The 26,731-nt window shown below is 50.7% G+C and overlaps 1 protein-coding gene across 2 annotated transcripts in view; it reads left to right on the top strand.

Moving 5' to 3' along the window:
- Nucleotides 1–26,104, top strand: part of Wscd1 (WSC domain containing 1) — a 42,498-nt gene extending 16,394 nt beyond the window's left edge. For both annotated transcript variants that reach the window (XM_078042715.1, XM_078042714.1), the window contains exons 3-9: nt 1,435–1,549; nt 3,041–3,225; nt 5,426–5,547; nt 18,163–18,322; nt 19,205–19,369; nt 22,414–22,614; nt 25,097–26,104. In XM_078042715.1, the coding sequence (XP_077898841.1) occupies nt 1,435–1,549; nt 3,041–3,225; nt 5,426–5,547; nt 18,163–18,322; nt 19,205–19,369; nt 22,414–22,614; nt 25,097–25,449 (1,301 nt within the window). In that variant the 3' untranslated portion in view covers nt 25,450–26,104. The remainder of the gene's footprint in view (nt 1–1,434; nt 1,550–3,040; nt 3,226–5,425; nt 5,548–18,162; nt 18,323–19,204; nt 19,370–22,413; nt 22,615–25,096) is intronic.
- Nucleotides 26,105–26,731: the final 627 nt, after the last annotated feature.

The raw sequence follows: 26,731 nt of genomic DNA, 5'->3' as shown, positions 1-26,731 counted from the left end.
GGCCCAGTTGAAGTGATTCAGCCAGATCAGAGATGGACAGAAAAACCACTTTGGGCTTCAGGCCTCAAGCATGAGGTTGGTGGACCCATTTCTCCAGATCACTTAGCACAGGGCTCCTGAGTCCCTGCTTTGGACTAGCTCCTTGGCCAAGAATAAAAATGAGTCTCTCCTGCTCTCGGGGAGCCCATGAAGCAGTAGACCATCAGGACTTTCCATCGGGAAGCCAGCAGGCTACTGAGAGGCCTTGGGTGTGCAGCTTCCGGAGAGCCTCATTCCCTGGAGGTGGTGGTGCCCGCTGCCAGTGGCACGGGAGAGGAGCAAGATGCAGGAAGAGGTGCAGCTTCACAGGTGCCCCATCCAGATCTCAGCACAGCTATTGTGGGTGTGCATTCACAGCTTGGGGACCGTGCGATGGGTGTTTGCAAACTCCCAGCATTCTGTTTCTTCAAAACACAGTGGTGTGCATGACATTTACCTGCCCAGTGCTGCGTTTGCATGGTGTTTGTGATCACTGTGTTGCTCGGTGTGTCTCTGGGAGCTTCTCCTTCCCTTAGGGGAAGAGAATAGGCAGTCACAGACTCCCACCCAATGGTGGAGCTGTCCCCCAGTGTCCCCTCATGAAGCTGTCCCCCAGTGTCCCCATCCATGAATGTGCTGGCGTGACCAGAGAAGGCTCTGTGGTCAGTTGGTCCCATTGATTGCCACATAGGACACCTATCTTATTACCCCCTTAACAGATGCTGCTTGCACCAGCAGAGGACAGTGGATTTGTTGTTGTTTTTTTTTTTTTTAATTTCTTGGCCTGTTGGAAAGCTCTTCCTTATGTAACCTGACATCAGATTTTCCCGGAGTCCCGTCTTCTCTCTGGCCTCACATGGAAGCAGCAAAACTTTCTCTTGAGACCTTGTGGAGGCAGAGGGGCCTCTCTGAGCCTAGAGAGATTAAGGAGGAGGAGGAGGGGGTATTGGCCATGGGAAGTCATTAAATTATCCAGTTACATTGCAAGTCAATAATTTTTAAAAAGTTTAATGAGATGGAAATGCTCACTACCCTGATTTATACGATACGTCCTATATGTCTATTGAATTATCACGCTGTAATGTATAATTAAAATCATAATAATGAATAAAAACAAATCCACATGTGAGTATTTCAGTGTAGTGGATAACGCAGTAGTCAGCATGAGCCTGGCTCCTCACAGGGCTGCCCTGGTGGACAGTGGGCTGTTTACTAAAGAGGGGCAGGCAGTGAACAAGACGGAGCTGTCCAGATGCCCACTTTTGGCTCCTGCACTGAGCGGGCATTGGGCTGCAGCCCTCACCCTCTGCTCTTCCCTGACTGAGCCTGGCAGGGCTAGAGACTCCTTGGCTTTTCCTAAGCCTGAGCCCCACGGTTTGGACCCCTCCCTCCCTGATCTTATCCTCCCTCCCACAGGAACTTACCTTGGCTGCTTCCGTGACGAAGGCCAGGAGAGAACTCTGAAAGGGGTAGTGTTTTATGACTTGAGGAAGATGACCGTCACCCACTGCCAGGACGCATGCGCTGAGCGGTAAGTGCTGGGACCCTGTGCTGTTGAGTCCCCTGGATAAGGTCAGAAAAGAGTCCCAGAAGAGTGATGCCGTGGCTGCCAATATATTTAGGCCTCAATTGATGAGATCAGATCCCCATCATCCAGAACAAAGGTGCTGGGCCAATGTCCAGAGACCTGCTTTCTAATCCAGCTGTGCCAGGGACTTGCTGTGTGACTTTGGTGAGATTTTTTTTTCCTTCCATGAGCCTCCGTTTACCCACCTTTTAAAAATAAAATGAGACGTTTTAATCTAGATTTCTCCAAGGACCTTTCCAGCTCCATTAGCAAAAGTGTTTCTATTTTGCGTTTATAACAAGTTTTGCTTTTTCGGATACTGCCAGCTCTCTTAATACTTAGCAGACATTTGTCATGTGCCAAGCGAGGGTCCACTGTGCATGTGTGCGTGTGCATGAGTAGAGGACAGGCAAGGCAGCATGAGAGGACGCTGTCATCTATTTCTATGGCCTTAGATCCTCTTACAATCTTGATGTCACCTAGAGCCCCACAATGCCCTATCAGGTAGCAAATTAATTTGTCCCCTTTTTCACCTGGAGAAACTGAGGCTGAGGAAAGGCAGGACAAGACCCTCCTGCCTTGCATGCACTTTGCAGCTTAGATAAAGCTGAAACTGAAGATGGCAGCATCTCATTTTAGTTTCTTAACAGTGAAAGAAACTGAGACTTGGAGGTAGGAAGTGATGTTCAGCATCTCAGAGCTACTAAGTGGCCAAACGAGGACTAGATGCTTCTGTCTGGATTTTTAGTCTGGGGCTTTTTTTTTATACCAGGATCCACTGAAAGGGGAGTTTGAAAACACTTACCACTTTCTGTAGTTGCAATCCCATGTGAAACTTAATACATTCCATTTCCCATCTCTTTTTGTTTACAGCTGCAATTACAACGGGGAGAAAGTAGGTAGAGAAATGACCGGAGCCAAGGGCTGGGCAGACGGCCCCTTTATAATATGACAAGCGGCAGGTGCTTTTGGCCTGGGACACACTTAAAATTTTTTGAGTTGTGCAACTGTAACATTGCTAGCTTGACATTGTCTGCAGTGAGAGTATTTACACCACAGAAATGGGCAAGCACTCCATATCAGGGCTCTCCCTGTCCCCTGCTGAGAACTGGGTTCCCAGCCCATGGCTGATCCAGCCCCATGTATCTCTTTATAACATGAGGTCACTAAAGCTCAGGGCTGAGGACAGAACAATGGGGCTAATCACTTATTACAAAGGGAAAATGGTCCCCTAGACTTACCTAGATGACTTTTAATTCTGGATGAACACTGACTCCTAAGGCCAGCCACAGGCTGTGGGCCATCCCCCCTGCCTCCTCACCCAGACCTAACCTCGGCTTCACGTCCAACCCTTATCCTGGCTCAAGGCCCAGCTGTGGATGCCTGACCCGGACCTTTCTGCACTTAGGGCTCTGAGCCAAGGTCTGGACTCATCCAGTCTCCGTCTCCCTGCAGGTCCTACATGTACGCAGGCTTGGAGGCCGGTGCGGACTGTTACTGCGGGAACCGGCTGCCAGCCCTGCGCGTCGGGCTAAAGGAGTGCAACCAGGAGTGCAAGGGGGAGAAGGGCACCGTGTGCGGGGCTGTGGACCGGCTCTCCGTGTATCGTGTGGACGCATTGCTGTCCAGCTCCAGGAAGCGTGAGTGTGCCCGCCTCTCCCTGAACTGTGCATGCTCCACATGCTCAGGTGTCCCCTACCTGTAGCCTCTCAACCTCACTATGTGGGACAGATCCTGTGTCTTCCCTTCTCTCTCATCTTCATTATATGGTGCTATGTCATGGTAGGTTGCAGGGCCCATGGAAGACTCAACTGCTTGAGTTCCGTGACTGAGACATGCCTTGCAGGAGGGAAGGATTAGGAGGCCTAGATATGCCTCACACATGCTGTGTGACCTTAGACAGCCCCCTTACCCTCTCTTGGTTCTATCTATGTTGTAAACTGCCACTGAGGAGACCTAGATTTCTAGCAATAGGAAGAACAGAGAATCTGAAAGTTCCCTAGCTAGAAAACATCTGGAAATGTTGGGTAAGTTTAGCCAATATCATTTTAAATGGACAGCTTCACTAGCAGGAAAGTAAGGCGATCCATGGGTCCACAAAGAAGAGGAAATGAAGAACCACGGTGGTCGGAGGAGGGGATGATGTTGTGTAGCCCTGGGTCTCAGGGCCCTGGGTCATCAGTCTTGGTAAACCTAAAGTCTAGGTTTTTCCTGTTTAAGCAGAGCAGGAAAATGAGGCCTTGGTCCTATCATTCAACAGGAGAGTGGATTAAAACCTCTGCATCAAGTGGAACTCAATTTCAATGAAGTATAAAGCAGTGGAAATTTCAATGAAAAAATAATTAATAATAAGTCACCCACCAGTTCAGGGAGATAGAAAGGAAGCTTCTCTATTTTGATTTGAACTTCAGTTGAAATTCAACTTTTTCTACAAATTAGTCCTTATGCATTTTTACAAGTTCTGGGATTCAAATTTATACTGTGTGTTCCTAAAAATTCTAAAAGTTGGTTCTGGGATGCGTGGAGTATCTGGCAGAGACAAATGCAAAATCAAGAGAGAGAGAGAGAGAGAGAGAGAGAGAGAGAGAGAGCGAGCTGGACCATCACTCAGAGTTCCCACAGGTAAATTCTCAATGAAGATGAATTTACAATTCAAAATTACAGAACTCAAGAGAAAATAATCAACCATAAGGTAGAATAAGCTGATAACTCCAAACAAGAATTTCAAGGAGAGTGCTGTCAATTAGAGATGACACCTGAGGGGCCCCAATTAGATAAATTTGAAACTCAAGGTTGTCCTTATTACAAGATGATGGGCCTCAGATTTACTTAACCAGATTACAAAAGGTTCCTCTATAAAATATAACAGGGTTGTGCACATTCACGTGTGCTGGGGGTGATTCTTTTTTTTTTTTTTTTGGTACCAGGGATTGAACTCAGGAGCACTCAACCACTGAGCCACACACACCCCCAGCCCTATTTGGTATTTTATTTAGAGACGGGGTCTCACTGAGTTGCTTAGGGCCTCACTAAGTTGCTGAGGCTGGCTTTGAACTTGAGAGGCAGAGCCGCCTGGTAGAGAGACTGAGCCCTGGGAGACCTTTTGTTCAAGGGAGTGTGGGATGAGAAACAGGATGTTTCCTAGAGAAACTCTGATGAGTTTGGAAGAAATAAGAACAGTTGGTGCCGGAACATTCCAGAAGGTTTGTTCAGCACCAAGGGAGCCAACAAGGGAGCTGGGCTTTTCCACCAGAAGGTCTAGAGAACAACTTGGCAGGAAGCTTCCTTGGTGACACAGGTGTTAGGAGTATTCCTAGAATTCGGGTGGGAGTTCAAGATCAGAGGGAGGCAAAACTTGCTCAGAAGCAGAGAAGCCTTGTGGTCCCAGCAGCACAGCAGGATTGCAAACTTCCAAGTCTACTTTTCTTTTTAATGCCTATATTCAGAGGGCATAGAGTTTTCCAGAATATCAGCTTCTCAGGTCACCTGTCATGGACTCCGACACATAGTATTTGCCCAATCCAGGAAAGAAAGGAGAGAAGAAAGGAAAGACAGAGGGACACCATCTGCAGAGATCTGGTAGAAGCAAACCCTGAGCTTAGCAATTTCAGCCAAATGGTCCCTTGTCAGTGACCCTGGACGACCAAGGTCCTATGCCTGGTTTCCTTCAGGATCTTGACTGCACCCTCTCCAGGTCTGTCTCTCTGCCTGACTTGAGTTCTGCCCCTCCTGAGCATGTCTACACCTTTCTCAAGATCCAAAGTCATCATTTGCCCTTGTGACAGGCACCAGCACCCGTGGACACCATTTCTCACCACAAACCCATTTCCTTCCTCTCAGGGCGGACTGCTACCTACCGAGGGTGCTTCCGACTGCCAGAGAATGTCACGCAAACCTTCCCCACCTCCCTGGTGGAGGCCAATGTGACCGTGGAGATGTGCTCAGGATTTTGTTCCCAGAAAGTAAGATCTGTGATAATCTCTCAGCCCTTTAAGGATCCAGCATGTGTGGTGGTCTGCGGAGAAAGGGCAGGTGCCTGTGCTGAGCTGCCCTTGTCTGCGCTGGCCCAGGTGGGAGGGTACAGGAGGGAGGCAGACCAGCCACCTGATGCACAGAGGATGCCAGTTGTTTGAGGCCAGGTAGGGAATTGTCGGTGAAGGCTATAAAGCTGGAAGGAATGCGCCTTTCTGGATGCGAGCTCTGCACAAGTGTCAGGTGTTGAATTGACTTGGTTTGGATGCGTGAAGATGCTGGCTTGGGACTTGGGGATAGATGATGGATTTTCTGTTGTTTGCACTGATGATGTTGGGCTGCAAATCTGACTGCAGGGGTCATGGTCACACCTGCTCCTTTGGTTGGATCCAGACTGTGGAATGGAGGGTGATTCTGCTAGCACTGGGCCAAGCACCCAAGGTCACTGTGCCCACTTTGCATGCTAGCTCAGGAGTAGAAGGAGTTGAACAAGGGCATAGGGGGCTTGCAAAAGGCAGGGCCAGAAGTGTGTGACAAAAGGCTGGGAGACCCAGCAGACAGTGTCCAGGGAACAATGAGGTCTTGAGATGGGGTCCGGGCCTACCTGGGTGTGCTGGGTTTCAGTAGTCTTGACAGGACTGTGGTACTTAACTACATAATAGAACAGGACTAAGGAGAGAAGAAGGCTGGGTTGGGCGACTTTCTCATTGCTGCCACCAAAAGACCTGATGAGAACAACGTAGAGGAGGGAAAGTCTATTTGGGGCTCCTGATTTCAGAGGTCTCAGTCCATAGATGGCCAACTCCATAGCTCTGGGCCCAAAGTGAGACAGCACAGCATGGAGCAGAGGCATGGTGGAGGAAGGGGGTTCAAGGAGGCAGAGAGAGGGCTTTGCTCACCAGGGACAAAATAAAAGCCCCAAGGGCATGGCCTAGTGACCTACCTTCTCCAGCTCCACCTGACCTGCCTACAGCTGCCCTGGGTTAACCCATATCGATGTATTGATCCTCTGATAAGGTTACAACTCTCATACAATCATTTCACCTCTGAACATTCTTGCACGTGAGCTTTGGGGGACACCTCATATCCAAACCTCACAAGGGCCTTCACTATGACGATGATGGTGACAATGATGATCAAGAGAAGGGGACATTTACTGATCACGTATTTCATGCCAGGTACCATCCCAAGCACTTTATGTGGCTAACTCCTTTACTCCTTCTAAGAATCCTATGGGGTGAGGACTGAGGTCAGCTCCATTTTGCAGGTGAGGAAACTGAGGCAGAGAGCCCGAGTAGTCTGCTCAAGGTCACCCAGCCAGTAAGTGGTGGAGCCCGGGCTTGACGTCAGCCAGCTCCTCCGTCAGCTGATGGTTCAGTAGGTACAGGGGAGGGGCTTCAGTGAAGTAGATGTCCTCAGGCCTATATGAGCACATCCTCTGCTGCACCCCACCCCCACATGCCCTGGGAGCTGCCTTCTTCCTGCTTCCTGTGTTCCTCAGTTGCCTGGAGAGCTTTCCTCCGAGGCTGCATGGAGAACAAAGCTTCCACTGGGGCTTCTTTCTTGCCCGAGTGCATCCTTTGAAGCAGCTCTACTGAGTCACTAGCATTTCCAAAGCCACTGCCGAGGATGCCTTGGGGATCAGAGTCTGAAGGTCACAATGCACCCAGCCCTGCACCCAGGCAGTTTATTGATTTGCAGACATCTGGCCTGCAGACCTGTGGAGGCAGACCTCTGGGGGAGGCAATCGGGATGCATGCTCAGCTGTCAGCTCCTGTCTGTACCCTCAGGGGAACAAACCACCCCCTCAAGGTGAACCTCACATCTGCAGTTCTGAGTAGTTCCCCAGAGAGAATCCTCCACTGGGATCAAGGAGCTGGTCACACAGGCTGAGGCTGGCTCCCTCCATCAGCAGCCCTGCAGGGCTCCTGCTGAGGGCTGGGTGCTGGGCATGAGTCATCTGCCTCAGTCCTCCCAGGGGCTCTGCCAGGGAGACATTCTCCTTTCTGTTTGCTGCCAGAGGCAGCACAGGCTTGCAAGGTGGGAGTGTCCACACCCAGGCACCGAGCAGCTAGCTTCACAGCCCTGTCTCCTGACACCAGGGCCTCACTGCCACTCTGAATAAGTGGCAGAAAATATGAGAAGAAACAGGAGATGGAATGGGCTGTCGCCATGGCTGTGTGCCCTGAGCACTTCAGATGGCTCTGAGTGGATAATCTGTTCACATGTAACACAATGAAAAGATACCAGAGGGCCTGGCGGGAAGCTCCTGACTCCTGAGTCCTTCCGCTCACGTCCATCCTCCCAGGCAGCCTACAGCTGTCTGCTTTCCGAGACGGAATATTCAAGCAATTGCATCCTCTTCAATGTCATTACGAACCCCCCGGATGGTATAGAGCCCCGCACACGATTCTGCACCAAACCCGTTCCACTGGACTATCCATCTTCAGGATGGTTCCATATCAGCAGAGAAAGTGATTTCTCAATCTTCTTTTTTTCCTCATTACACAGATGGCCTATAATTTATTTAACCCATCCCTGCCTGTTCAACATTTAGGTGATTTCTAGTCTTTTGCTCTTACAAACAACACAGCATTGGCTATCCTGGGGTCATTTTGTCTGAGTGAATCTGTAAGGAAAAAAAAAAAACAACCCTAGGAGTGTTCAAGAATGTGTCTTTCATTGTAGTCAGAGTTGCCAGGTTGCCCTTAGCAAAGGTTATACTAACTGTATCTCCCTTCTGGTGATGAGCGAGGAGAACCGTGCCACCCTGGTAACCCTCATCTAGGGGAAGGGTGGATTCCAATCCTAGGCAGATGCCCCAGGGGCACCACGGATTGGCCAGCCCGAGAAGGTTCTGCCTTGTGGTCACAGGCAAGAATTTCAAGATCTAGAACTCTTCAACTTCTATTTTCAGCCTTCCTTCCTATTTACTGGCACAAATCCAGGTTGCTACAACTTCACAGCGGAGCCTGTGCCAAAAGATACCCGCAGGCTCTTGGGGATCTTAAGCCATTTGAGACCTTAGCACCTTGTCCAGTTCCCCTTCGTGATACCTTTCAAGAACGAGTTACCTGCTCAGCTCTGGCACATGTGTCTGGGAATCATTCTGGTCAGACCGTAGGGAAAGGCATCTCCAAAGAGGCCTGTGCCCTCCGTGCCTGCAGCATTGGATTCCATGTGACAGCGTCTCCCTCATCCGGCCCATCTGTATTGTCGGATGGGAGGGTGGGTGTTTCCTCGGGTCCCATTGTTTAGAGCTGCAGGATTTTGCAGCTGTAGGAAGAGTCACTATTTCCAGTTTGAGAGTTGAAAGCCCGTCTTAGTAAACGCATGTGGAGTGAAATTTGGCAAAACACATACGCTGATATTTATAGTGGGTGAAGCCAGATGCTGGGTGCCCACAGAGTCTAGTGATCAGTGATCACTGGCCCCACTCATCACACCCAGCTCATGTCTGAGGAGGGGCTGGGATGGGAACTCGGGGGACTCACTCCTGGCAGAGCAAGGCCAGTGCTTGAAGCAGGTGAAGGAAGCTGAGAGGGAGGCTTAGAAGGGAGGAGGATGGCCCCTTTTAGGGAGGTTGGAGCTGGAGCAGTTGGGCAAGGTCAGCAGGTTGCGTGAGTGGAGCAGGGAGTGCCTTGTGAGAGGTGGCACCTGTGGAGCAGGATCAAGGTGGCAGGGAAGCTGCCCAGTCCTGCCAGAGTGGAGGGCTACCGGGGGGGTGGCGTGAAACGAAGGGTGGGGACAAGTTGCAGAGAACTTGAGATGTCTGCTTTAAAGTTCAGACTTTTTTTCAGGGGGGGAGTTCCTGAGGGTGTGGCAGGGAAGGAGTCATAAGACCCACATGACACTGCACAGCTGCCGGAAGGTTATTCTGGAACACGGAGAGGGGTAGAGCTGATGAAGGAGGGAGTCGATCGGAGAGATGCTGCAGGAGCAGAATCCACGTGAGACGTGGGCATCAGCTGGGGGGATGAGGAGGCATGTGGGGGGTGGGGGGAAACATCTGGCCAGAGGAGAAGGGGAGTTTCCCGTGGATCCCTTTGGAAGGCAGCATTCCTTAGAGAGCCCTTGACAAAGCGGCCACAGAAGTCAACCGATGACCTGGCTATAAAGGGAGGGATTCCAGGAAGGGCATGAATGGTACCCAGATATCGTGCATCCCACGACAATGACCGCTGTCCCAGCAGTGTCAGCCTTTGGTTCCCAGACCAGCTATCCCTGCTCCCTTGTCTAGCCTTTGGATGTTGCTATAACTTAGACTCGAGCCTTCTGGGCTGGCAGCCCCTGAGCCCTGCAGATTCCTGGTGGGGGCTTTGCTTTACCCTAGGCAGGGTGGAGGAAAGACTGACATTTCAGGTTGGAGAATTCTTTGTTTCAGGATCTGCCTGTGCATTAGAGGATACTTAAACAGTCTCCCTAGCCCCTGCCCACCAGATACCAACTGCAACTCTCCTCTCACTTGTGACAATTTTAGACTCCAGACTTTGGCTAAGGGCCCTGGGGTGGGGAAATCGCCCCTGGTGGAGACCCATGGCTTGCTTGAAGGTGTTGGTTAGCAATGCCCAGGCCTGGCCCACTTTCCCCCAGGTTTGAATTCTACCTCTAGCCTTGAGGTCTGGGGATATGAAAGCAATTGGAAATTCACCTGACCTTGGTCTCCTGAACATCGAGGGTGGTGAAAGCGGTGCATTCTGGGATGTCTGGGGTGCTTTCCTGTTCTGAAGGCCAAGCCCTCTTCTCCAGGAAGGCCGGGGGGTACGGAGGCTGCAGGGCAGTCCCCGTGGAAGCTTTATCTCATGCTCATTTGGCCAAAAAAGCAGGCTCCGATACCCTGTGAGGTGGGAATGGCTAAATTATGCCAGGGTCATACCGTGGTCTATAATAGAGCCATTGAAAATGTTTTCCAAAGACTCGAGTGAGGGAAAATGTTCACAGCAGAATGTTCGGTGGGGGTAGGGGAGGGGACCAGAAGCTTAATTGGGGCCAGCTGGGTAGAAGTGCTGCTGGGTGTGACAGATGTAGAGGTGGGGCTTGGCAGCAGGAGAAGAGGGGGAGTCCTCCTTGCAGCACCCCCACTTTAGAGCTGCCCTCTGAAGCTTCTTTGTGCCCCCCCCATAAAAATCTCTACTCTGTTTTTTGCTTGTGGGTGAAAATGGATTTGGGGAGCTCCAGGAGTGCAGTTGAACAAAAAAAAAAAAAAAAAGAAGAACATTTGGGGCAATATTAGCATCTTAATGATCTGATTCTCTGCCAGCGAGAGGGACTGGACCCGTGTAACGTGTTTTTAAAGCCTCCTGAAATGATCCTGCCTAATTTCCGGTGGTGATCATATTGAGGTGGGAGGAGACCTGCTCACCCTCTTTCGCCTTCAAGATCCTATCAGCTCCTTCGTTGGTATGCAAAGTTCGAATGAGGCAGAGGGGCAGGTAGATATTTGCATTGCTACCAGTTCCGATCGGGGGTCATTGATTTTGAAGCCTGATATTTGTCCACAAGCAAACGCATAGACCATTTTTGGGAGTGAGCATTCCAAAATGGGGCTGATAGGTGAAATCTCACACCCTTTGCAGACAGATCACCAAGGAGGGAGGCTTCACCAGCTAGTATACCTTGGGACCTGAGCTTTGTTCTCAGTGGCTGTGCTGACAAAGGAAGGAGGGTGGGTAGAAAGGGGAATCACATTTTTCTTTTACCTTCTTTTAGCCACTTCTTTTGATGTCTAGGTTTGCTTGCAGAATATTAATCACCTGGATGGTTTCCCATTGACATTTCTTAAGGGCTTTTTCTTTGGCCATTTAATGGTGGTGCTAACAGGGCCACCTGTGAACTGGAAAGGCACGCACTCATGTGGAGCCTGCTTGTTCTCTGCTAGGTAGCTGCTCTCACTAAGTCCACATAGATCTGGGCAGATGCAATCCATCCTGGTTAGATGCTTGGTCTCTGTGGATGGGCACCCTATCTCACATCTTTGCCCAGGGTGGGGTTTTCAGAACTGGTACCTTGATATGAAGAGTCTTCCCTTGTCCAAAGACTGTCTCGCCAATAGGTGGCTGAAGTAATACTTTGGAAGAGTCCATAGAGAAGCTGTCAATATTGAACCTTGTGTGTGCTTTTAAGAACACAGGTTTGTGTTTTGCAATATCTGTTTTAGAAAATTTGGAAGCATAAAAATAAAAATAAAATTCATCCGTAACTTTACCACCTCAGAGAAAACAGCTAACATTTTACAGCCTTTGGGTCTTTTATTGTAGGTATAGTGTAGGGAATTTGTGTTATGGACATTGACTCTTCCCTCCTTACATCTGTTCCCTTTTCTTTGTGTTTTATGTCCTGGACATTTTTTTATGTTTTCATGCTTTGCCTCCCATGACTGCATGCATTCCACTCTCTCCTGGTGGACACTGAGTTCACTTCCTCTTTTCTTTTCCTTTCCTTTTTAAAATGCTCATTATTTATTATTTCCTTGGACTGTGCTAGCAGATATGGAATCGTTGGGACTCAGGATATGTACGTTTTTAGGTGTGTGCTTCTCAGACTTCTGATACATTTTTTGGAGTACGTCTCTTAGCTTCACCCTTCAGTTGATAGAAAGGAGGATTTGGACTTGTAGTATTCTGGGTTCATATCCCTGCCCTGAACCTTGGTTTTTCTCATCTGCTAGGTGGGACTGTCAGAGGTGAAACTGCCTCACCAGATTAGGATAAGGACTCTGTAATTTGTGTTCTTGAGTGTCTCTTGAGTAACAAGTGTTCCAGATGTGGATCATGATGATTGCTATCATTCAACTTCCCCTGGTTCTTTTGCTCTATGGGGGGGATGTTTGAGAAACTGCCTAAGATGCAGAGCTGGTCCTTTCCCAGGTTGGTGGAAACCCAGGTGCCCTGGGATCTCGATGGTGGGATGGGTCCATCACAGTGTTTTTGCGGACTTTTGTCTGATGGATGGGTGGCTTTGCTGGGAAGGTGTTCCCTGGAAGTGGGATTGGCAGGTCAGCTGGGGGGTGGGGGTGGGGGGAGTTCAGGTTTTCAGAAAGCTACCCACCCAAGGGGACAATCCCATATGGTACCTGGAGACTCTAACCTTTGCCCCAAACCTTCATACTTAACCTTTTCTCCAAATCCAAAGGACAGATGGCTCAGTATCTGTTTAGAGTGAGGCTGGACACATGGAAGGGGAGTCAGCTCTTGACATGGAGAAGAGAAGACACTGGGGTTGTGAGGGCGAAGCTTCTGGCCCCGTGCATTTAATCTCCCCCAGACTCAGACCGTCCAAGTTGCTCAGTATCTACTGTATGAAAAGTACCCGAGAGCATTTCAATGCTCAAATCCCTCTTCGGAATGGAGATATCAATTCAGCCCACCTAAATTTAAAAGCACGCCTGCGTTCCCCAGAGCCCTCATCGCTGAACCCTGCCCCTTTTATAGATGATAAAACCAAGGCTCAGAGATACCCAGTGGACTTTTTTGGAGACCACATACGGGATTCAGACCTGAGGTTCCTGATGGCAAGCCTTGGGCTGTCTCCACCTCCCAGAGCCGCCTCTCAGAGCCCCACAGCCCTGATGTCAGTCACAACATCACTGGATGCGTTTTCCTTCAACCTGTCATTTTCCTGACAGCAGGAGTCCGCTCGGCATCCCTCATCCCTGCAGCTACCCTTGCAGACATCTTCTTTCCTTCCCACATCTTAAATGTTCAGAGCTGCCTCTGGAATGAAGCGAAGGCCCCGGAGATGAGAGACGGGCTCACAGATTTCTCTGGGAATCCTCCACCCTGCTCTCCTTGGTTCACCCCCAAGGAGTCAAGTCACGGTGATTGGGCAAAGCACGGGTCTCGGAATCCAGGAGGCTGACTCTGTGCCCACTCACCTGACAGACTGGAGATCTCGGGCTATGGGTCACCTGCCTTTTTTGCTTCCATTTCCCCTCTGCGCTCTCTCAAATCTCTATAATTCTGCACAGTTTGGGAGATCCTGAGAACGGTGCTCAGAGAAGGATGGAGTTGCAGGAGGCAAGGCCTGGTCAGGCCTGCTGGGACCCTGGCTCCATGTGTGCTGGAATGTCCACTCCTTGATCCCTTGGCCATGGGCTAAGCTTTTGCATGTGCATCCTCACCATCTACAGAGCCCAGCCTTTGCTGTTTCAAGACCTGGCTCCAAGCCGAAAGCCCACCCTCCTGTCAGGCTCAGATGCAGACCCCCCAAAACCCCCAGCTGAGCTCCCATCCTGCCCCCTGCCCTGCCTCCAGCCGCAGGTGCAATATCAAGGTGTGTCTCTGCCCTGCCCAGGATGGGCGAGGTGCTTCCATTGAATCCCCTTCTTGGGTTTGTTTGAAACCACCCCACACCTGCTTTCTTTATCTGCCTTTCTTTCTCCGAATCCTCTTCTCCTCCTCTCTGCCCTTTCTCTCCTCACTGAAGCTTGGAATGGTGGCGGGGTAGGGGGGGAATGTAAGTTGGCAGAGAGATAAGATTCATCAATATTTAATTTTTATGGAAATCATGTCCTAGAAATCCCCAAGGGGCTGAAAATTGTTCTGTGTTTTCAGAATCCAGTGATGTTGCTGAAGCGGTTATGTTGTAAATAAAACCACATTACTGTCTGCAGTTCTCCCGCCGCTCTGCAAACACCCGGAAACTTGACAGTTTAATCCACTCAGGGAAGCAAAAAAAAGGTTCGGGTCACTGGTGGGGGCAGCTCATTCTGCAGCCCTGGGATATAAGATTGTGAGGCATCAGCGTTGGCAGTGCTGGTGCTGCTGGGGAGGGAGACGGAGCCCATGTGCGCACAGCGGATTTCCCATGCCTGCCTCTGAACGGGAATCCCAAGACAGCACAGCCCCCAACCCCAAGGTTCCTGAGCTTGGGGAGGCTTTGCTTAGCAGTAGCAGGATTTTTGTCTCCTCCTTCACACCCAGTGAGGCTATTGGCATTAGTGTTTGAGGTGGTTGGAATGGCGTTTGAGGGGCTTGGGATCTGGAAAGGAGTTCGATCATCCATCCATCCATCCATCCATCCATCCATCCATCCATTTATCTATCAATTCATCCATATATCTATCCATCCATATATCTATCCATCCATCCATCTATTCATCCATCCATCCATTCATCCATCCATCCATCTGTCCATTCATCTATCCATTCATCCATCTATCTATCCATCCATCCATCCATCTATCCTCCATCTATCCATCCATCCATCTATTCATCTATCAATCTATTCAATAAAAAATTTATTCATCTATCCATTCATCCATCCATCCATCTATCCATCCATCCATCTATCCATCCATTCATCTATTCATCCATCCATCCATCCATCATCCATCCATCTATCCATCCATTCATCTATTCATCCATCCATCCATTCATCCATCCATCCATTCATCCATCCATCCATTCATCTATCTATCCATACATCCATCTGTCCATTCGTTCATTCATTCATGCATTCATACATCAAACATTTATTGAGTATCTGCCACAGGAGAGACACTACTTTAGGTGCTGAAGATATAGCAAAGCATACAAAGCTCACAAGAAACCCTTCCCTGCTTGCATCCTCCTGGGTAGAGGCAGGCAGTCAACCAGATAAATATGTAAAGTACATAGTATGTTGTGTTGATAAGCTCAGGAAAGAAAAATGAGGCAAGCTTCGTAGGTGTTTACCCATGAGAAATGAAAACATCTATCCACTAAAAGCCTTGTACGAGGATATTTAATGCAGCTTTATTCACAATAGCTAGAAGCTGGAAACAGCCCAGATGTCCATCAACAAGTGGATGAATCAACAAACTGTCCTGTCTACACATAGAATACTATGTGCCAATGAAAAGGACCCATCTACAGACACGTAAAAAAAACAGGGATGAATTTGACAAATATTTTTCCGAATGAAAGAAGCCAGACACACAAAAATAGGAACTGAGTGATTCTATTTGTATGATGTTTTAGAACAGGTCAGTGGTGATAGAAATCAGAGGAGTGGTTGCTTTGGATGAGAGAGGGATGAGGGCAAAGGGGCAGAGGACCCTCTGGTGTGATGGACATGCTGCCGGTCTTGGTGTGTATTCACCAAAACTGATTAAGCGCTACACCAGGGGGGTTATTTAACAAAATTAGAAAGCAGAGCACGGGTATGTTGAGGAAGATGGGAGGGGCACTGCAACTTGTAAAGGAGTGGCGCTGAGACAGTGACTTGAAGATGGTGAGGGGGAGAGAGCCACAAGGGTATCTGGAGAACATTCCAAGAGGATAGAACAGCAAATGCAAATGTCCTGAGGTAGGAGCCGGAACAGAGTGGTCAGGAACAACAGGAAGGCCATTGTCTGAGTGTGTACAGGCTGCTGTGACACAGGGTGGCTTAAATGACACACATTTACCCTCAGAGATCTGGAAGCTGAGACTCCAAGATGGAGGTGTCAGAAGGTTTCTCCTGAGACCTCTCTCGGCCTGCAGGTGGTCGATTCCCAGTGGGTCTTCAGATAGTTGTCCCTAGGTCTGTGTGCTGTCTGTCTTAACCTCCTCTCTGCACGAGGACACCAGTCATCTTGCATTAGGGCCCCTCCTAATGGCTTCGTCTTAATTATCTCCATTAAAGCTCATCTTTTCAATAAGGTCATATTTTGAGGTACTGGGGTTAGAGCTTCAGGGCTTGAATTTGGGGGACACAGTTCCACTCATTATAGTTAATATGAATGGAAGTGGAGGGTGGGGCACAGCCAGGCCCCTGTGTGAGCTCTCAAGTTGCACCTTGGGAGCTGGGCTGCTGGTTTCTCCCTGGGCATGAGGTGTCCATGTGGGACAAGGTGTTGTTGTTGTTGTTGTTTTGGGGGTTTTTTGACTGGTTTTTGTTTGGGGTACTAGCCATCAACCCCAGGGCCCGTGCATGCCAGGCAGGCCTCCACCACTGAGCTCCATTCCCAGCTCTCAACGAGGTCTCTGTGAGAGGGGTCAGAGGTCACCCTTCTTGAGATCTCTTTTCCTGAATTCACATCACAGTGGACACTTGCTTCCAGCAAAGCCAGCCAGGGTTCTGGTTGAGGGTCAGGTCCCAGATGGCGCTTTCCGTTGGGAAGGAAGTAGCCGTGGAATCTAGCTGCGGAGACGTGGGGCTCCATGGCCTCTTGTACTCTCCCCGCGAGCGCAGAGGCCTCCTTGGTTTAAGGAAGGGTGAGGGACGTGGGGGACCTTTCCCAGGGGCTGCCGGGCCTGGGAGAGGATCCAACCTGGGGTTCAAGAAGCACTGGGCAGCATTTCCTCCCACTGCCCGGGGGCTCTGCCTGGCCATCCCTGTCTGCATCTTCACTGTTGTCTTACGGGAGTGCTGAGATCCTCAGCTTTAGCAAGCCGTGCATAGTAAATGCTATCGATTTTCTTTTATTTATTTATTTATGAGATTTCTCGCTGTGGGCAAAAAAATAAATAAAAAGGTTTGTGCAGCGATTCCCTCGGCGGTGAGCAGTTCCCTCCACCCACTGCCTTCCTCCCTTGCACACGCTCACGGACGGCTCCCTCATCCCTCCACGCTCCAGGGGACCCAGCATCTCTGGTGGAAAGACACAGGAAGGAGTGGAGATGAAACGGGGTTAAATGTCCCTACCCAGTGCCTGGTGCATAGTAGGTGCTCAAACAAAAAAAAATAGGCGGAAAAGGTGGGTAGATGCATTTTTGAGTGAGCTGTGGCAGGTGCCCAAAGGGGTGAGGCTGAGGATGGTTCATTCCTCGGTGAAGCAGCTCCTGTGGACCAGGCCCAGTGCTGGGTAGTTTGTACCTGTCTCGTCTAGCCATCACCATATACCTACAAGATGGATTTGATGACCTTTTCTCAATGGTGAGATTCAGAGAGGTTCAGTTTCTTACCCAAGTTACCCAGCAAGTGTGTAAGTAGCTTTCCAGTCTTCAGGAACCAGCCCACTCCACTGGATGGTGCAGCCACACCAAATTGGAACCAGAACCCCCTGAGAGACTGCCAGGAGCTGGCTGGGTCTCCACAGGGAGGCATTTCCTCTCTCCTAACCCAGAAGGGTCCCTCCTTTTTCAGGAAACCCCCCATCACATGGGGGGCCACCTTGGACAAGGAACAAGGACTGTGTTTCCCCACCTGTTCCATCTTTGAAAACAATGACTATGTGGAAATATGTCCCCACTCTGCAGTGGGACATCAAGCCCAAGGGTTGGCTTCAGTCTCTTTCTGGGAAATGACAGGCCAAGGTGTGACTGCGACCCCTGAGCTCATGTGAAGCCCCCTCTCTGCATTGCCCTTCCCCTGCCCACACCCCTGGCAAACTCCTCTCAAAGCTCACTTCCTGGCCCTGCTTCCTGCTTCCTGCCCTTTGCCCACCTCTCTGCCTGAGTGCCACTGACACCGTGCTGACGGGTGCCTGTCACCCACTCAGAGATCCTAGAGGGCAGAAGTCACGTCTTGTTGAGTTTGTCTCCCTGGATTTGAGCACAGAACCTGCTCATGGAAGGAGAACAGTCACCCCTGTTGGCCAAGGCATCAGGCGGTCCCCACATCTGTCCCACCTGGAGCCTGAGCTGCGGGAAGGCGGGACCCTTGTGTTCACCCCAGTTCCTCCTCTTCTCCTTCCCCGGCAGGAGTTCCCCTTGGCTGTCCTCCGGGGCTGGGAATGCTACTGTGCTTACCCCACCCCACAGTTCAATCTGCGGGATGCTGCGGACAGCTCGCTGTGTGGCCAGGTCCCCGAGGCGCAGAGGCTGGCGGGTTACTGCGAGGTCTACCAGACGCCCGTGCAAGGTGAGATCCGCAGCCATCACTGGGTGTGGTGGCTTTGGGTCTGGGATGGGGAGAGTTCCCAGGATTGGAGATGCCGACCATCCCCCCCGGAACTGGGTGGGGAAGGTGTGTGTGTTGAGTCTCCACCATCTGAGCCAGTAAGAGATGGACACCAGGGCTCAGTTTCAGGAACCCCTGTTCCTTTATCTGAGTCTCTCTGGAGATGATGGGGTAACAGGAGGATGAGAAGAGTGGGGAAGAAGGGCAGGCCCAGAGGGACATCAATGGCAGGTGGTGGGCTTGGGGGGCTTGGGGAGAAGAGAGCTCCATCTCTAAGGCCTCTAGACCCTGGTATCCTCCTTGGTGTGAGCATCACATCTGCCCTAGCTGACTTTAAGAACTGAGAGGGGACAAGCAGGTGGAGAGGAAGATTCCCAACTTCTGGGGCACCAGCTCAGACTAGCACAGCCCTGAGGGCCTGAGGGTCTGGGGACTTTCTCCTGGCCATGTCACGTGCTAGAAAAGGAAGATGAGCTCCAAAGAATTGCTCGCCTTCAATGAGGCCAGCCCTGGTTCCCTGTGGTCTGTGACATGGCTCAGCCCGGCTAGACCTCCTGTCCACCTCAGCTATTAGAATCTGGAGTCATCTGGGCAATGCTACAAGCCAGAGTTTGGCTGTGGCCGTAGACATGAAGTGGGGTGAAAGTCGATAGAGCAGCCTTGTCATGGGGCTTTCTTCGTCCAGCTACAGACCTGTACACCCCAGGTTCAGGTGGCAAATGCCTTCACCTCACTGGGTCCTGGTTTTCCCATCTGTTAAATGGAAATCTTGGACCATCAGTTCTCATCCTGGGGAATCTGGCATGGAGGGGAGTAACCCTGTGATGACTTCTGGACTTTCAGATACTCGGTGCACGGACAGGAGGTTCCTGCCCAACAAATCCAAGGTGTTTGTGGCTTTGTCCAGCTTCCCAGGAGCCGGGAACACGTGGGCCAGGCACCTGATCGAGCACGCCACCGGCTTCTATACAGGGAGCTACTACTTTGACGGGACCCTCTACAACAAAGGCAAGTTGAAGCTGCAGGGAGGGGCAAAGGAGCTCCCAGAGGTTAGACTGTCCCCTTCTGGGGCATGAGAGCGGTGCCTGTCAACCTTGAGCATACATGGGAATCGCCTGACTGCCTTGGAATACAGATTCCTGGACCACACCCCAGAGTTTGATTCAGTTTGTCTGGGTAGAGGCCTGGGAATGTGCATTTCTAACCAGCTTCCAGGGGAGGCTCATGCCGCCAGTCGTGGGACCACTTAGGGCGGAACTTCATGAGACAGATTCAAAGGGTCAGACGCGCAGTTTGGATTCCCTCTCTATAAACATTTTTTGAATTTCCCTTTTTTTTTTTTTTTTTTAGGCAAGGGGTAGCTCATCAAAATGCAATTTTCTTTAAATAGGTCCAAAAATCTCGAAGAGTTTTATGATTTCTAATCTTTTCCTTGTAGAAATAAGAGGCCTCATTATGCCAAGTAAATTAACTTAAATGGTTCAAGACTGTGTGCTGTTTAGGAATGAAGAGCCTCAGACAAGTCAAGTGGCATCTAAATTCGGCAAAATGTATTTATCTGTTGTCAAGTGTTATGGCATTTTTGCTGGGTTTCTTAACCAGAATTTGGTTTAGGGAAAAAGATGATGACTGTCAGTAACCTCCTAGAGAAACAGAAACATCCTGAGCTTAGCAGAAGGTTCTGGAATCATAACAATCTCTCTGGTTGGGGAAAAGCCACAATTGCCCCTGTCATCCAGCCCCAGGAGTGCTAGGACCCCCTGCAGATGGGGGAGGAAGTGGTCAGATAAGTTTGTGGTCCTTCCCACTCTGGCCTGTCACCTCTGCTCAGGCTGCTGTTACCTGAGTGTTCCTCTAGAAGGCCTCCCCTTACGGAAGCACCGTATGTTTTGGTCTCCCTATGACTGTCTGACCCAGAGACTGGAATAGCGAGCCACGAGGATTGGTGAGATATTGAGTCGAACATACTTTAGAGATACCCAGTGGATTTTTGAGCCTTTTAGGACTGGATGTGGCCGCTGACCTCAGAGCACTGAGTGATGACACGCACACATTCAGAATTCACAAGACAGCACCGAATGCCCGAATCCCCACCTGTTGTGGCAAGTGAATGTGGTCTGAGCTACAAGGCAGAATAGCTGCTGATGGAATGGGCTAAAGCACCAAGGAAGGAACCCAGGGTCTCAGGATTGTCAGAAACTCAAGCTTATTTAGCTGGTGTTTTGATGCTTCCTTTTGTGGCATTTCCCAGCTACTTTGAGAAAACAAATCAAAGCAAAGGCTCTTGCCGTTTGACCCAAGGCAGCGATGAGTTTTGTGGTGAGCCACATGGGCCGTGTATGTGATCTCTGTGCATTTGAGGGGACTGGACTGACGTGGCTGCTCTGACTGGGCTGTGCGACACGTGTGTCCTTTTCGCTCTCTCTACCTATGATCCCACCCAGCGGCTGAGATGGGTGTGGCTTTCCAAGATGTCAGTCAATCTGATGACTGCAAGACATCATCAGGCCACCCCCTGAAACCCAGTTCCTTGCCTTATTTGGGTGGAACTTTCTCTAGTGTCTTTCCCCCAATAAAGAGGGTTTCAGGCATGCTCTCTCTCTCTCTCTCTTTGCCTGCCTCTCTTGCCTCCTTTATGGAAGCTGAGGTCGAAGAACCATCACTGAACCCCCCAAAAGGTATTTTCTGTCTCTGTGTGGTTAGTTAGTAGCCAGCCCAGTTCCCCTGGAGTGACCCTGACTGATTCAGTCGAGTGTCGCGGCAGAGTTGGAAACATGCGTTGGGTTTCATGGGTAAACCTAGACTTCCAAATTCAGGAGATTTACATTTCCCCAGCATCAGAGAAACCTCTGCTGCTTACTGTAGACTTAAGGGCTTCCCAGCCATTTATGAAGAAGGTGCAGATGGAAGGACTCATTTCGTTTCTGAGAGCCCAAGATAAGTTCAGGTGAGATCTTTCTAGGAATCCTTCTATGACATCCTGCTCCTTGATCTCCCCTTCTCCCCTACTCTTTATTATCCCCATAAGTCCTTATGCTCTGTGCTTGGGCCATTTCACCTACTAAAGTGTAAGCTAAAAGGCAGGGGCTGTCCTATCCCTATATCATAGAGGGAAAGGCCAACACAGTGGGCATACCACAGCCCTCAGGGAATCATGTGACCCTCTGTGGGTGGACGGGTAGAGTCTTGTTTTCTCAGCCAGTTTTCATTCAGTCTCTGAGCACTCAAGTGGCCCCAGAGAGGTTGGTCAATGGGAGTTAAGTCTCCATTTCTAGAAACTGAGCCTTGGGTTCTTCTGGGCCAGGCTCAAACACTGTGGACGAGACCTTGACCAGACCTGCTTTGAGTCCTAAGCTGAAGAATCTCCTTACATCTAAGGCTGGACCTTGTTACAGGCTCTGGCATAATGTCAGAGGGTGGGACGACAGTTGCTCAAAGCAGTTAAGCCTGATGGCATTCCTGCCCCGACTCTGGGGAGGTGGATGGAAGCTGAGGGCCTCACAGAGACATACAAAGGCACGTGGTGAGAGCCATGGCACTGGTTTCATGTGCTGTGTGATCTTGGGTTCATCATATACCCACTCTGAGCCTAAATCTCTTCATCCAGCTCTGCCTGCAGCTATGATTAACTCAAAAGGCTATTTACAAGGCTCATGTGAAGTTATCTCCAGGAAAAGCCCCATATGTATGTGTGCATCTGAGAGTCCATAAGGGTACGTGGTTAGGCCTTCTGCCTCCTGACCCCTGGGGGCTACAGGAGGTGACTTGCTTTATTTCTTAAGCAGATATCATCCTTCTCGACTCTTAAACACCTCCTGCTCCCTCCTTCCCTGGGATAGGGCTACTCCTGTGGATTCCTTTCCTATTCCCATCTATAGGTCCTTTCCGGGTCCCCTGCCGTGCCACCCATGGTCCTCTCTTGCCCCTGATGCTGACTTTCCCTCAGAAAGGCCTTTCCCTGCATCAGACCTTTGCCGCCATGTACCTACGGCGCCCCCTGGGGGAGCAGAGGTGCCTCTCTCTACCTGTGCTCTCGCGCTTCTCCTGGGCAGGGTTCAAGGGTGAGAAGGACCACTGGCGGAGCCGGCGCACCATCTGCGTGAAGACCCACGAGAGTGGAAAGAGGGAGATTGAGATGTTCGACTCAGCCATCCTGCTCATCCGAAATCCCTACAGGTCTCTGGTGGCCGAATTCAACAGGAAATGTGCCGGGCACCTGGGCTACGCACCTGACCGCAACTGGAAGAGCAAAGGTAAGTGGTTGCTCAGGTAGAGGGGTCTCAAAGGTATGGACAGGATGCCCATAGGGATTCAGGATCAGTACATACAGTCCTGAGGGCTTGTTGCTGCTGTGCCTGGCTTGAGCTGGCCACCTCTCTGTCCCCTCTGAGCCTGCTCAGTTCATACATCCCAGTGTTTTTATATGGATACCAACTGGACATCCAAGAATCTCTGCCCACTCTGAGCGGGTAGTGGGGTAATCTGCACCCCTTTTCTATCCCTACTCATATTCTGAAGACTCACACAGAGCTGGAAGAAGAACATTGGCTTTGGATCCACCTGGGCCTGATCTGTGCCCTCCTCTGCGTTCAGGACCAGGGTCCTCCATTATAAAATGAGGCCAAGACCCACAGCTCATGGGGATTCGGTGATCAGTGAGATAAAGAGCATGCCCATTCTGTGGTCAGTGTTCAGCATGCCACTCGCCTCCTATACTGTCCCCCATGACTCTTCACAGTGTCCTAGAGGGGAATAGCCACCCATGTGACTTTCCAGATGAGCCCTGAAAATGTGGCTAAGGGACTTGACCAGCAGACCTGGGTGGTGGGTGGCAGAGACGGGTCACAAGCCCTGAATCTTCGTCAGCTGGGGCTGCCACGACAGTACCACAGGCTGGATAGCCAAAACAACAGTTCTGGAGACCAGAAGTCCAAAGCCAGAGTGCCTGCCCATTCAGTGCCTGGTGAGGCCACTCTTCCTGGCTTGTGGAGAGCCACCGCCTCCCTATGTCCTCACAGTGCCGAGAGGGAAGCTCTCTGGAGGCTCATTACGGGGACTCCATCCTCATGACCTCATCTAACCCAAATCACCTCCCAAAGCCCATCTTCAAATACCATCATATGAGGGATGAAGGCTTTAACATGTGATTTTGGGGAAACTACAAACTTTCTGTCCCTGGCACCCAGATTCAGAATGACTTGTTTTTCATGGAGTCAGTCTGCCAACTCAGAGTTTCTGAAATTGTACTATTCCAGGCCCTGGGGCCCAGGCTGAAGGGATTAGGATCTCTTCCGTGCCTTGAGGGACTTTCCAGATGAGCCCTGAAAATGTCCGGCTTTTGACATTGAAGAGTAGAGATGCCGGTCTGATGGTTAAATGATGCAAATGTCGTCAGAAATGAAACTGGCGATCCTACAGGCTGAGCCTGGATCCCTCCTCTGCCTCTTGCAAACCGTTTGACCCTAGGCAAGCGACGTACCTTCTCTTCAGAACTGTTTTCCCATCTAGAAACTAGGTTAGACCCTATATCATAGGGTCATAGGGAAAAAATGAGAGAAAGTAAGCTCCAGAATTCGAGGTGTATCAGTAACCCAATTATGGAAATTATTTTTGTCATGATGAAATTTGTATCCTCGCCCCTCCTCCCTCCAAAAAATTAATTTCTTAATTTTCTGGAAAAGGGCATCTCATCGAATAAATCATCTGAAGAAGTTTGAGGCCACTTCCTTCTGTGGTGTCATTGTATATGCTACTTTCCCAGCGGGGTCACGGGTTCAAATTTTGGCAAACAAATTCACAAGACACCATACGCATCCATCAAGTACCACATTAACCTAGTTTCACAGGCGGACCCCACACAGGACACAGAGCTGCATCTCACCCGGAGGCCCAGCAGCTTCCCAATGCTGCTCAGTCACAAAAAAGGGTCTTTCTTTTTTTTAAATTTTTTTTTTAGTTGTAGATGAACACAATACCTTTATTTCATGTATTTATTTTACGTGGTGCTGAGGATCGAACCTAGTGCCTCAAACTCGCTAGGCAAGTGCTCTATCACTGAGCCGCAACCCCAGCCCCCCAGTCTTTCTTCATGGGGGATCCTGGCAAGTTGGCCCTAGGTAGTGGGCAGTAGAAAAAACCTGGTTACCTGTTTCTCCTTGAGGTTGGATGTGCAGAACATCCAAAGACAGGCCAAGGTGTTTGTGGTTCATCTGAACAGAGATGCCCTGCTTGGGTTCCCCATCAGTCTTTTTTTTTTTTTTTTTTTTTTTTAGTTATACACAACAGTAGAAGGTATTTTGATGTATACATAAAAGGAATGTTGTTGCTGTGTCATGATGACCTGAGACCTGAGGGTCCACCCACATCCCTCCCTATCCAGATACAGTCCCTGAAGTCAAAGAGCTCATAGTACAATAGAAGAGATAACTAGTTCTTGGCACACAGCAGGCCACATTTGTCTTCACTTGGTATGTTTCCAAGGAAACGCTGCTGGGCGAAGGCAGACTCAAGGTCACTATCCCTCAGGCAGACCTGGGACTCCTTCCTCAGAGCCCAGTTTGATATTCACCCTTTATTCACGCAAGATCACCGAAGGATCTTGCTCCCACAGGGACCCAGGAAGGTGGGCCCTGGGCAGTGGGCAGTGGAAAATCCTGGCCACTTCTCTCTCTTGAGTGGGGTCAGCTACCCCTGGCAGGGCAGCTCCTGACTGTGTCCCTTCTGTGCCCATCCTAGAGTGGCCAGACTTTGTGAACAGCTACGCCTCGTGGTGGTCCTCGCATGTCCTGGACTGGCTCAAGTATGGGAAGCGGCTGCTGGTGGTGCATTATGAGGAGCTACGGCGCAGCCTGGTACCCACGCTGCGGGAGATGGTGGCCTTCCTCAACGTGTCCGTCAGTGAGGAGCGGCTGCTCTGTGTGGAGAACAACAAGGAGGGCAGCTTCCGGAGGCGTGGACGGCGCCCTCAGGACCCAGAGCCCTTCACCCCCGAGATGAAGGACTTGATCAATGGCTACATCCGGACAGTAGACCAGGCCCTGCGTGATCACAACTGGGCGGGGCTGCCCAGGGAGTATGTGCCCAGATGATAGGCCTTGGCCCCAGCTACCTGCTGCTGAGAATAGACTGTCACCCCTCGGGGCTCACCACTGCTCTGAGGCCCAGGCTGGAGGACCCCTGGGACACATGGCTGCTTGTGCAGCCAGCAGGGAGGCCCAATTGGGTGCTGCCCTCCATGCAGGGAGACCTGGACACAGCATCTGTCCAGACACACCTCACAAGACAGACAAAAAATGGGACACATTGCAAGCCAGACACTTTTGTTCTCAGACACACACAGACATGACGCTCACAGTGCCTGTTTGGATGTGACCGAACCACCCGCACAAGGTGCGCCAGACACCCCCAGCCTGGCAGATGCAGCCAGAGATGTGTACACAGATGTGATGTGCCAGGGTGTGTGCCACCAGAGGTCGTCTGTTTGTCTCGCACACCCATGTGCACATACATGCATCCTGGCCTCTAAGAAGCCTAGGCTTCCTGTGTGCAGCCCCAGCACTGACTTGCCTGCCAGGCCCTGGACTGTGGAACGCCAGGAGGGCCAGGTATTAGTGCTCTGAGCAGCATGGACCATGGGGATGGAGGTGGACCTACAGGTCATTGCTGTTGGGCCGTGGAGACCTGACCACATGTCTGACATCTCATAAACGTGTGTGCTGTGACTACCAGGCACCGCCAACTGTAGCTCTGCCTCTCTCTGCTCTGTGGGTGGGCTGGCGGCACTGTGAGTAGGGTAGATCCCACCCCTTCCCCTGGCCAGGGCACACGCTGACCTCAGGCAGCTGCAACAGCTCCTGAGCTGCCACCCGCTTCCAGTTCACCCAAATCAGTGCACCTTGGAGTCTTGGAGTGGGGCCCTCTTGCCCGTCTTCCACGGTCTCTGGGGAAGCTGGGGATTCATCCTGCCCCAGAAAGCAGGTTGTGAGTGCCAGGGGGCAGGGCAGGGCAGGGATGAGCCTCTAAGGGAGCCTGAGATCAGGGGGTTCATGTGCCAACAAGAGGGGGCTGGGGGCAGGCATGGGGACTTCAGGGGTGTATCTTGGGGACCCCTGGAACTGATTACCCACATGTTTTGACAAACTCCTGCTCTCTCTGGGGATCATAAGGATGGTGTGCTATGTGACCTTTGGAGGAGAGGCTGTGGCACAGCTTCTGCCTGAGCCCTGGTGGCAGAGCCCTCCCTGTCACTCATTCCCCCCTGACACTTCCTGTCACTGTTGCATTGTGACAGCATCTTCACCACACCCTCTGTCTGTTTCTGTGAGGCTGACATTGTTCCCACTTGTTCATCCGTTTCCTCCAAAGGGAAAG

This window comes from Ictidomys tridecemlineatus, chromosome 3, assembly GCF_052094955.1.
Source record: "Ictidomys tridecemlineatus isolate mIctTri1 chromosome 3, mIctTri1.hap1, whole genome shotgun sequence".
NCBI classification, from domain to species: Eukaryota; Metazoa; Chordata; class Mammalia; order Rodentia; family Sciuridae; genus Ictidomys; species Ictidomys tridecemlineatus.
The sequence above is the reverse complement of the archived record's forward strand: the minus strand, read 5'-3'. Positions and strand labels throughout refer to the sequence as shown.